This window comes from Cricetulus griseus (assembly GCF_003668045.3).
Source record: "Cricetulus griseus strain 17A/GY chromosome 1 unlocalized genomic scaffold, alternate assembly CriGri-PICRH-1.0 chr1_0, whole genome shotgun sequence".
NCBI lineage: Eukaryota > Metazoa > Chordata > Mammalia > Rodentia > Cricetidae > Cricetulus > Cricetulus griseus.
In genome coordinates, this window is record NW_023276806.1 from 226327539 (window position 1) to 226339659 (window position 12121).

Below are 12121 nucleotides of genomic sequence, written 5' to 3' on the forward strand. Positions count from 1 at the left end.
GGAAATCAATGAACACATTAAATATTTGAAGAACAAGGAAACTGGGAGGGAATGAAAATGAAGTTCAAGATCTGAAAGTGGGAAATAGAATAAAGAAAACCCAAACTGAGAGAAATCTGGAAATAAAATATTTAGGAACTAGAACACATATATCGGAGGAATACAAGAGATGGAATACCAACAGAATTCAAGGGATGGAAGAGAGAACCTCAGGTACTGAAGAAACAAAAGAAGAAATGTATATTGACACCAAAGAAAATGCTAAATGTAAGAAACTCCAGATACAAAACACCCAGGGAATCTGGAACATTATGAAAAGACCAAATCTAAGAATAATAGGAATAGAGTAAGGGAAAGCAACATGGGTCAAAGGCACAGGAAATGTTTTCAATAAAAATCATAGGAGAAAAATTTCTTAACCTAAAGAAGGAGATATCTATAAAAGTATAAGAAGCATACCCAAAGTAAAACATACTGGGCCAGGAAATAAAGTCCCCTTGGCCCATAATAATCAAAACACTAAATGTACAGAACATAGGATATTAAAAGCTTTAAGGAAGAAAGAGTAAGTAACATATAACTGCAGACCTATTAGAATTATATCTAACTTCTCAGTAGAGAATCTAAAAGCCAGCAGAGCCTGGAAAGATGTTCTACAGACTCTAAGGGACCATAGAGGCCAGCCCATACTATTATACCCAACAAAACTCTCAATCACAATAAACGGAAATAAAAAAGACATCCCATGACAAAGCAAACTTAAACAATACCTATCTACAAATCCAGCCCTACATAAGGTACTAGAAGGAAAACTTCAGACAAAAGATGTTAACTCTTCCCAAGAAAACACAAGCAATAAACATTACTGGACTAGCAAATCAAGAGATGTCACACACACACACACACACACACACACACACACACACACACACACACACACACACACAATCACAACAGCAGAATGACAGGAATCACATACTCCCCATACTGATAACTTTCAACACCAATGGTCTCAATTCCTCAATAAAAAGCCATAGACTAACAGGATGTGCAAAAACAGGATCCGTCCTTCTATGGTATCCAGAAAAACACACCTTAATATCAAGGAATTACATCACCTCAAGGTAAAAGGTTCAAAAAGATATTCCAAGAAAATGGACCTAGGAAGCAAGCTGGTATAGCCATTTTAATATCTCACAAAATGTACTTCAAACTAAAACTAATCAGAAGAGATAGATACTACAAACACATCAAAGGAAAAATCCACAAGATGACATCACAATTCTAACATCTATGCATCAAGAACAAGGGTACATTTACACAGTGGAATATTACTCAGCTGTTAAAAATGAAATTTGCAGGTCAATGAATGGAACTAGGAAAAAAATTCTGAGTGAGATAATCCAGACCCAGAATAACAAATATGGTATATATTCATGTGTATGTGGATATTAACTTTTCAGTCAATGATAACCAAGCTAGAAACCTCCATAGAACCATGGAGGTTAAATATAGAAGGGACCAGGAGAGGACAGAACTTCCTAGGAAAGGGAAATAAAATAGATAGGTGTGTGTGTGTGTGTGTGTGTGTGTGTGTGTGTGTGTGTGTTTGGGTGTGGGTGTATGTGTGTGTGTGTGGTGTGTGTGGGTGTATGTGTGTGTGTGGTGTGTGTGTGTGTATGTATGTGTGTGGGGGTGTGTGTGGGTGCATGTGTGTGTGTGCGCGAGCGTGTGTGTGTGTGTGTGTGTGTGTGTGTGTGTGTGTGTGGGTGTATGTGTATGGGGGAGTGTGTGGGGGTGTTTGTGTGTGTGTGGGGGGGGTGTGGGTGTTTGTGTGGGTGGGTGTATGTGTGTGTGTGTGTTTTGGAATGGGAGATCAAATGAGAAGGTGGAGGGAAAGGGGGATGAGGGAGGGAATACAGGGAGAGACAGCTAAATTAGGGGTATTTAAGGAATAGTATGAAAACCCAATACAATAGAAGCACACACACACACACACACACACACACACACACACACACACACACACACACACGAAGGTGATTGAATTAAAATTGACAAATAATGAGAGAGGCAGAGTCCTAATTAGTCATCCCTTGCCACCAAGTGATGTTTCCAGTGCCTGGATGGGTTACATATAAATGAGTTGTTCAGGGCAAAAGGATCCAGTGGGAATCTTCAAACAACCCAGGGCATCTCCATGACTATAGGTTGATTCCAAAAAACTGAAGCAAGGGCCCATTACTGAAAACAACACCTGCACAACTCATCATGTATAACATGTAGAAGTCGGGCTGTTGACCACATAGAGCCTTTACCCTTTAAGTTCTAGTGTCTTTGGTATAGGAAGGCACTCTTCATGCTACCAAAGGAGAAATATAAAACACATTCCACTCACAAACCCCTTTATCTTCAAGGGAGTCCTGCCTGTAAGATACGTTAGTTCAGCAGTGGTCCAAGGCTCATAGGTGTAACTAATATACTATTTGACTTAATTTTCATTCCACAGGATTGAACCCATGCTGGTAACGACTATCCTTGGATAACAAAGAACCTGAGACTAGACAGCCCAGGAAAATAGGGAAAAACTGAATACTATTGTTCTACTAAAGAAATGTATTAATAAAATGACTCCTAATGACATTCTGTTTTACTCATAGATCAGTGCCTTGCTCAGCCATCAAGAAGCTTCCTCCTGTAGCAGCTGTGAACAAATACAGAGACCCAAAGCAAAACAGTGTATGAGTGAAAGGCCTTGAAACACTCATCCTAAATGGGGTGTCACCATTAAATCCTTTCCCCCAGAGCTCAGGTGTGAGTGAAAGGCCTTGGAACACTAATCCTAAATGGGGTGTCACCATCAAATCCTTCCCCCCCCAGAGCTCAGGAAACCCCAAGAAAGAGGAGGCAGAAAGTTTAAGAACCTGAGGGAATGGGGGACACTAAGGAAACAAGGCTTTCTAAACACAAACTGTCAGGTTGACATAGGAACTTACAGCAACTGAGGTAGTATGCACAGGTCTGCACCAGCTAGGGTTCTACAGTTGCAAAGAGAAGTGGCCACATGCCCCCTCTGTAACCTAGACCCAACCTTCAAATGATACCAACTTGCAAATGAAAATTTAGTTTTCTCCATGGGAGTCTCACTGGGGAAACAAACTTCACTTCAGGGCAGTCTTCATGCCCAGCAGTAGATGACCAAGAGAAAATGAAGTCAAGGGCACCTTTGAAGTTTCCTTGTCCTACAATATCATGTCAGAACTTTGTCACCCCATTTTAGCTTATCTTTGTTTTTATTTTAATTCATTTTATTTATTTTTTCTCTCCTTTCCCCCTACATGTCATTTGCATTTATATTATGGCATCTGCCAGACCACACCAGCCAAAACGGGTGAGTGACTCACCTGCCAGCACAACTGAACCCCTCCCAGGACTCTGTCCTCTGGGACCTTTCCCCAGGCTCATGCTATTCCAGCATGCTATCCCTCCCCTCTCTGTTAGGTCCTGCCCCCAACCCCAGAAGACTTCTGTCAAGCAGGCACAGGACACACAAGCTAGAAAGGTGAGTGACCCATCTGCCAGCAGAACTATACCCAACCCTGGATTTTGTCCTCCCAAACCCTTCCCCAGGCCCATGCCATCCCAGCTCATCCCTGGCCCTGCCGCTGCTAGGCCTTGCTCCTAATCCCAGCAAAGTTCCACCACTGAGACACAGACCACACCAGCCACAACCAGTGAGTGACCCTACCCTCCTGTCCTGTAGCCCTGCCCCTCCCATGTCAGCATCAGCACCACTGCTGGGCCCTGACCTCAACTCCAGAGGAAGGAGGAATCCTAGTTTTCTGGTGCGGCCTTCAGCAGTCAGCAAGCAGGCGAGTAATCCACTTACCGGATGGACTCCTGGATTCGGCTTCCAAGACCCACATCAACACCCAACCCCTTACACCTTGTTTGTTTCTTTCTTTCTTTCTTTCTTTCTTTCTTTCTTTCTTTCTTTCTTTCTTTCTTTCTTTCTTTCTTTCTTCTTCTTCTTCTTCTTCTTCTTCTTCTTCTTCTTCTTCTTCTTCTTCTTCTTCTTCTTCTCCTTCTCCTTCTCCTCCTCCTCCTCCTCTTCCTCCTCCTCCTTCTTCTCTTTCTCCTTCTTTTTTTGGTTTTTTGAGACAGGGTTTCTCAGTATTGTTTTGGAGCATGTGTCATGGAACTTGTTCTGGAGACCAGGCTGGCCTTGAACTCACAGAGATCTGCCTGCCTCTGCCTCTCAAGTGCTGGAATTAAAGGTGTGAGCCACCAACGCCCGGCCCCCTTACACCTTGTTATCCTCCCAATGGCCAGCCCTTCCAGAGAGCTTCAGCAGACTCCATAGGCCTAGAAACTCCACACCAATTGGAAGAACAACCCCAGCAGCTCTACCAGAGGCTGGGCTGGTCCTAGATACCTAGAAGCCAGGTCAGATATAGAAACCCAAGAAGACTTCAGCTTTCCTGGAGGGCAGACCAGATCAAGGACAAATCCACCAAGATGATGTCTCACTTCTGAGCATCTGTGTCCCCAAAACAGGGCACCCACATTTGTAAAAGAAATATTACTAAAGCTTAAATCACATATGGAACTCCAGACATTAATAGTGGGAGGCTTCAACATGCCACTTGCACCATTGGACAGGCCGTCCAGATAAAAACTAAACAGAGAAATAATGGAACTAACAGATATTATGACTCAAATGGACCTAGCAGATATCTACAAAATGTTTCACCCAAACACCAAAGAATATAACTTCTTCTCATGGAAGGTATATTCCACTTCATGGAACCTTCTCCAAAACTGAGCACATAGTTGGTCACAAAGCACGTCTCTACAGATACAAAAAAATTGGAATAACTCCATGTACCTTATCAGATCACCATAGGTTAAAGTTGGATTTCAACAACAACAACAACACAAATTATAGAAAGCCTTCAAACTCAGGGAAACGGAACAACTCTCAACTGAATTACTACTGTTTCAAAAGAGAAGAAATTCAAGACTTCCTATAATTCAATAAAATAATGTACAATATACCCAAACTCAAGGGACACAATGAAAGCTGTGCTGAGGAAAACTCTTAGCACTATGTCTGCATAAACAATTTGGAGAAATCTCATGCTAGAGACTTAACAGTACATCTGAAAGGTCTAGAACAGAAAGAAGCAAACACACCCAAGAGGAGTAGGTGGCAGGAAAGAATCAAACTGAAGGTTAAAATTAATGAAATAGAAACAAAGAGAACAATATAATGAAACAAGGAATTGGCTCTTTAAGAAAATCAACAAGATAGACAAACCCTTATCCAAACTGACAAACCCTTATCCAAACTTACTAAAAGGCAGAGAGAATATCCAAACTAACAAAACCAGAAATGAAAAGGAGCCATAACAACAGACAGGGAAATCCAGACAATCATTAGATCATATTTCATAAACTAGTACTTTACAAAATTGGAAAATCTAAAAGGAACAGAAAAAGTCATTGATAAATACCACATACAAAAATTAGATCAAGATCAGATAAATAATTTAAATAAACCTATAACCCCCTAAGGAAATAGAAGCAGTCATTAAATGCCTCCCAGCCCTCTCCACAAAAACGTCCAGGGTCAGAGAGTTTCAGTGCAGAATTCTACCAGACTTTCAAAGAAGAACTAATACCAGTACTCCTCAAACTATTCCACAAAATAGAAAGGGAGGAACATTGCCAAATTCTTTTTATGAGGCCACAATTACTCTGACACCCAAACCACACAAAGTCTCAACAAAAAAAAATTACAAACCAGTTTCTCTCACGAATGTTGAAGCAAAAAATACTCAATAAAATACTGGGAAACTGAATCCAAGAACACATTAAAAAGATCATCCACCATGATCAAGTAGGCTTCATCCCAGAGATGCAGAGATGGCTCAATATTCAAAAATCTGTATATTTACTATGGCTTCCAGTTTAGTGTTCTTTGTGATTCCTGAGTGTGCAAACAAGTAGTTCTCTGTGTCTATAGTCATTTCTTGTGCTCTTTTCCTTCCGTTTGTTTGTCCAATTCTGATGTGTTAATTTTTGTTTTATACTATACTACACTATACTGTTACTATTCCTTAGAAATCTGTTTGTTTCCTAATGAAAGACAGAAAGGAGTTCATCCTGATGGTAGGGGAGGTGGAAAGGAACTGGAAGAAATAGGGAGAGAGGAAAACATAATTGGGATATATTATTTTAGAAAAATAAATCTGTTTTCAATAAAAGGAAGAAAAGAAAGAAAAACCTAGTATGGCTTAGAAAGAAAAGGTAGCAAGTGCGGATGGAAACAGGTAACCTAATTAACCAAACATTCTCTCTGAGTAGAATCGTACTTTTAAATTAAACTCTGATTTCCTCTGACGTCTTCAATCTTCTATAGAAAATAAGTAAAATTCATTTGTTTATATTTAATTTTAATTTTATAAAATTCTTTATATGTTTGAGTGATAGTAACCATAGTCTCAGAGCTTGCCATCGGGGTAAATTGGCCATTATACTTATACCAACTTTACCCACTATAAACTCACTTTCAGTACAACAGTCTGGCATAAATGGATTGTCAGGGAAGCTGGTATCCTGTCACAGGCTGACAAATAGGACAGAAAGCACACCACATTAACTTTAACCTCAGAACTGTTCTTTCTTTCAGTAGCTGAATCAGGCCTATGCACAAACTCTTACCTCTGAGCCCGATTAACTTAGCTATGAGTTTACCTATAATCTTAGAAATTTCATGTTGGACTAGAGTTAAATAGAATTCATTCTCTAGATCTCTACATAGTGTCTAGGTTTTTAGAGTTCAGACCACATGAACACATAAGTATGAGGGCCCACAATTTGTGTAAACACAGTGGCATCATATTGACACCATTAATGTCTATCTGGGCCATTGAAGGAGAAAAGATATAGAAAACAGAGCAGACAATCATTTCTTTCTAATAAATCATAACATACTAGCATGCATGTCCAGTGGCCTGGCAATAAACTAGTTTCTTTGATCTCTTGATTCCTTGGGCAATAATTTAAAGAGTTAATGGTTGGGGGTTACAATGGTGCTAAATATAAGAAAACATATTGTGTCACATATTACAAATAGCTTGTTTTGCCATAATTTACCTATTAAACTGCCAAGAGTTGTACTCTTTCTGTTGAGGCAGACTCCTGCATTACTCTGAATTATACCCTGTAATTTCCTTCTATACTCTTAAGAATTCTTTTCACAAAGAGGTCAAGGATACATTACTAATTCTCATTTGTTCTTCACATGACAGTTTAATAAAGTTTATGCTCTCTCCAAAACCCACCCCATCATACCCTCTCTATTACTCAAACATTATGGAAATCATAAACAGACAGACACTACCTTGTATTTGTCATATTCCGGACTATGTCTGTGGACATAATTAGTCTGTAAGGGGTAAGTTTTTGGCAGGTGAAAGAACACACCATTTCTTGCTCATTTCTCCATGTAAACTCTAAGCAAGGGACAATTTGTTCATATCTTAGACTATCCCAGGCACTGAATAGTCAAAGCCTTTGGATCATAGTAACTGCGCCTCATAATCATTGTGCAAGCCAAGAAGAGCAAGCATAATTATTCCTGTTTTGCATATAAGAAATCAGTGTTCCAGGAAGTATAAACAGTTCTTCCAAGGCCCCATGGTAAAAAAATATCCAGAGCAAAAACTTAGATTATGGTGTGTAACTTTTATTATTTTGTTCTGATTTGTTTTCTGGTCTCTACAGAAGAAGTTTCTTGCCTATGTTTCAGACACACATTTAATATTCCCTTTGGACATACCATGATAGTTTGATTAATGTGAATTATTCAGAAAAGAATTTCTTTTATGTACTTGGAGTTTAAAATATTAAGACAACCAAAACCATGTTTTATTGAGTAAGGAGAGGAAACCCACCTCGAAGCAGACATTAAACCATTTCTATATGAACACTGCTTGCTTTTGCACATTTATTTCCTAAAGTGAAGTATGTGTCTAGTTCTCTTTGTTTCTTGCCTTTTCTAAGATCTGGGCTTCACATTTGTCCAGTATATTTTATTAGCTGTCTCCTGCTGTAGAAGTACATTATCTACTCAGTCCCTTTGCAATTAACTTCTGCACCCCTGGCCTCTGAAGAAGCATGTTTTCCTTCGGGAGACCCAGGCACTCAAGGAAGGACACAGAGTTCAGAACCAAGCAACCTGGGCTTTTGACCCTTGCTTGTCAATATTTTGGGGAAAACACTATTTACTTCCTTGAATATCTGTTCTGGATGTTTGTAAAAATGAGGAGGTAATCTCACCTAAATACTCTTTACTTTCAAAGTGTTTTTTTTTTCTTAGATGAAAGTTGTAACAGGTATAATGAATATTCTTGTTTAAAACTGCTTGTAAGAAAAATTAGATTCTGACCTCTGGAGCCATTGTATTGAATGGAGCTTACAGTAGAACTCACTTAGCCATTGACAAGACTGTGAAATGGCATATCTTTAGAGCTAATCAAAAGGGTCTTATGTAGGATGTCAGTTAAAGAGAGCCAAATATCACTGTGTTACAGAAGGAAAATCCATGTCAATCATTAAAACTGTGCTGTTACTTGTATCTGTGTACAAGTGGTAAAAGGAAAAGCTAGGAAAAGAAAGGAAGAGAATGGATGAGAAAATACTGGGTTTGGAAGACAAGGGGACTAATAAGGCTAGTTGATCTGTATTGAATATATTTAAGATTTATTCATCATCTACTTTACACTCATCTATCAGCAGATATAACAAATGTTCTGTAAGGAAAATGGACTTCAAGAAAAAGCAAATACACAAGTTGTGCCAGACTGCAATGATGTAATCCTATAATGCCAATTCACTCATAGATTTATAAAAGTACTCTCCTGCAGAAAGATAGTGTTCAAGGAATGGTACAAGTTGGTTCTAGAAAAAGGTTTGGAAATATCTGAGGATCAGCCTTCTAGCCTCTGATACCAACACTGATACCAAGAACATAGACAATGGGATTGCTAATGAGGCTGCTTCCTCTGTCAGTCACGTAAGTGGGAAAACAAGGACACTACAGAATCATTAACCTCAGAATTGTTCATGCTTCCAGGACCCAAATCAGGCCAAACCATACAATACCATACCACACCTTGTTTACCTTAATTATCTACAATCTTACAAATTTAGAGTCAAAGAGAATTATATTTTATAGATATCCACAGAGTGTGTATGCCCTTAGAGCACAGTTCTCATGCATAAATACATACAGATGCCCAAGACTAGTGTGGACATGGTGACATCATATTAACATCATGAATCCTGAGCTGGGACATTGAAAGAGAAAGGATAGGAAAACAGAGAAGACAGTTTTGTCTTTCCAATCAGTCATAACAGATTAGTCAGATCTACTAGCCTGGCAATAGATGAATTTCTTCAGAGCTTCTTTGACTTCCCGATTCCTTAGGCAATAAATGAAAGGATTGAAGGCTGGAGTGACGATGGCATAGAAGATGGAAATGACTTTGTTCATGTTGAAGGCATGAATAGCTCGGGGTCGGGCATACATGAAAATAGTGGCTGAGTAGAAGATGGTGACCACCACGAAGTGGGAAGCACAGGTGGAAAGGGCTTTCTGCTTTCCCGTTGGCATTCGTAACACAGTGGCCAGAATGCATCCGTACGATAGAACAGTTATTGACAGTGGGAAGAGGAAGATGACCAGAGCCAAGACAAAGTCCACCAACTCTGCAACAGACATGTCTGTGCAGGAGAGATTAAGTACTGGGGAGATGTCACAGAAGAAGTGGTTGATGACATTGGGGCCACAGAAGCTGAGGCGAGAGATGAAGTAGATCTTTGCCAAAGAGATGCCAAAGCCAATGACCCAGGAACCAAGAGCCAGGCGGAAACAGAGTCCATGGCTCATGATAGTGGGGTAGTGCAATGGGCGGCAAATGGCCACATAACGGTCATAGGCCATGGCAGCCAGGAGAACACATTCCGTACACATGAGTGCTATGAAGAAGTAAAGTTGTATCATACAGTGGGTAAAGGAGATGCTGTTACTTAGGGACCAGAAGCTGAACAGCAGCTTGGGCACAGTCACCGAGATGTACCAGGTCTCCAGGAAAGACAGGTTGGCCAGGAAGAAGTACATAGGCTTATGCAATGTCCGGTTCTGCTGAACCAGTAAGATGATGACCACGTTTTCAGCTACGGTCAGGATGTAGGCCACAAGAAACATCAAGAACACTGCTGCTCGCATGCTCAAGCTCCCAGGAAACCCCACCAGAATGAACTTGGTGACCCTCGTCTGGTTCTCCAAATCCATAGCGAACACACGGGAGTTAGCTCTTCTGAGAGAAAAGAATCGCTTGGTCAGAGTCCATGGTCTGGTAAACATTTCATCCCTGCCCTCTCTGAGTGCCAATGGCAGTGACATTTTTATTAATAGCATACGACACATTAGATAGAAGAACATGACATAAATACCACACTCTGCCTCGGTTTCCCACACAGCATCTTTACCTATACCCTGTTACATTCACTTTAATGATGTGTCCCTAGAGAGGTGCTAAGTGCATTTCTGTGTTCTCACTGACAGGAGGACAAGGATTGTATTCAAGTCTAAGCCTAAAGCCGTGTGCGCTATCTGCCAGCCTGCAGTGCCCGCACAAATACCTCCAAAGCAAACCAGCAAAGCCCCTTTTGTTACAGCTGCTAGGAAAACACGTTGACCTTGCTGTGCTGTGGTCTGCTCGCAGTTCTGGAAGTCCTTCCTTGCAGCTGGGCGACCTTTACATGTCACCTGTTTCTGTTTTCTTCTGCTATTAGTGGAGATGGAAAGGGCCTGTCACAATCTGAGCTGTATGTGATCAGGAGGCACGGGGAGAGTCAAGTTCACCACTGTGAAATTCCTGGACTTCACTCGACTCCCAAGTCTTCCACAGAGTCCCTATGTCCTTGGAATCGCGTCCTCTTTGAAACCTGTTTTCCTTTCTTGTTTAAGACAAATACTAACATGTTCAGTGGATGCCACTGTGGGATACGATGAAACTGAAATGGTGTTTTATACAGACTGTAAATGATATTGAGTGCGGAAGGGGCTCTTGCTTCATATTAAAATAGTAAAGATGGATCCCTGTCCCTACGGGGAAGGTGTAACTGCTTTATTGCAAGTAATTGGTGAGGACTGGAAAGAAGGGCCCCTCATCAGTGGACTTTCGGTTTCTGAGGATGAAGATACAGTTTCTGGGTGTGTGTGTGTGTGTGTGTGTAATTACTAAGCTAAAATAGAACTGTATCATAGAATTATATATATTTTTGTTTTGTTTTGTTTTGTTTTTGGGGGGGTCCGAGACAGGATTTTTTTTTAGTGGCTTTGGAGCCTGTTGTGGAACTAACTCTTGTAGACCAGCCTGGTCTTGAACTCACAGAGATCCGCCTGCTTCTGCCTCCCAAGAGCTGGGACTAAAGGCGTGCCCCACCACCACCCGGCTATATATTTTTAATAAAGATTAAAAGCCAGAAAGTAACAATATATGATCTGGAATGGGACATCCCTCTGACATCTGAGGAGGTGATATTTGAGCAGAGGATTTCAGAGCCAGCTCTTTGAAGACCATAGGTGAAGGAGACCCAAGCTAAATTTAGAGACCCCTATTGCCACACTGTGGTGGATAGAAGAGGAGCTGGGAAGTGGCGAGATACAGGAGACAAGACCCAAAAGCTCAAAGAAGGATCTAGATAGTGATTTAAATGCCAGGTGAGGCAAGCAGGAGGTTAAATGACCAGGTATTATTGTGTCATGGAAAAATAACTGTCATTTCAAAGTGAACTTCCTGGAGACAGGAGATAGGATGGTGACACAGGCTTTAAGGGAAGGGACCAGCGACCTCGAAGACAGCTGTGACAAAAATGAGTTTAAGATCCAGTTTAGAGGTAGAATCTTTAACAGAAATCAGTGGGTTTGGGTGCAGAAGTTTTGGGGGGAATGAGCAAGGAGAAATCACAAACAGCTATCACACAGATGTGCTGCCATTTATTAACGGGAAAACTTGGGTGTTATCATAGGCATTTTCCCCAAGAT

The 12121-nt window shown here is 40.7% G+C and overlaps 1 protein-coding gene across 1 annotated transcript; it reads right to left on the reverse strand.

Annotated features, from left to right (window-relative positions):
- Positions 1-9427: 9427 nt before the first annotated feature.
- Positions 9428-10363, reverse strand: LOC100754700 (olfactory receptor 6B1). The gene has a single exon (XM_027389724.1). It carries the CDS (start codon positions 10361-10363, stop codon positions 9428-9430), a length of 936 nt encoding a protein of 311 aa, XP_027245525.1.
- Positions 10364-12121: the final 1758 nt, after the last annotated feature.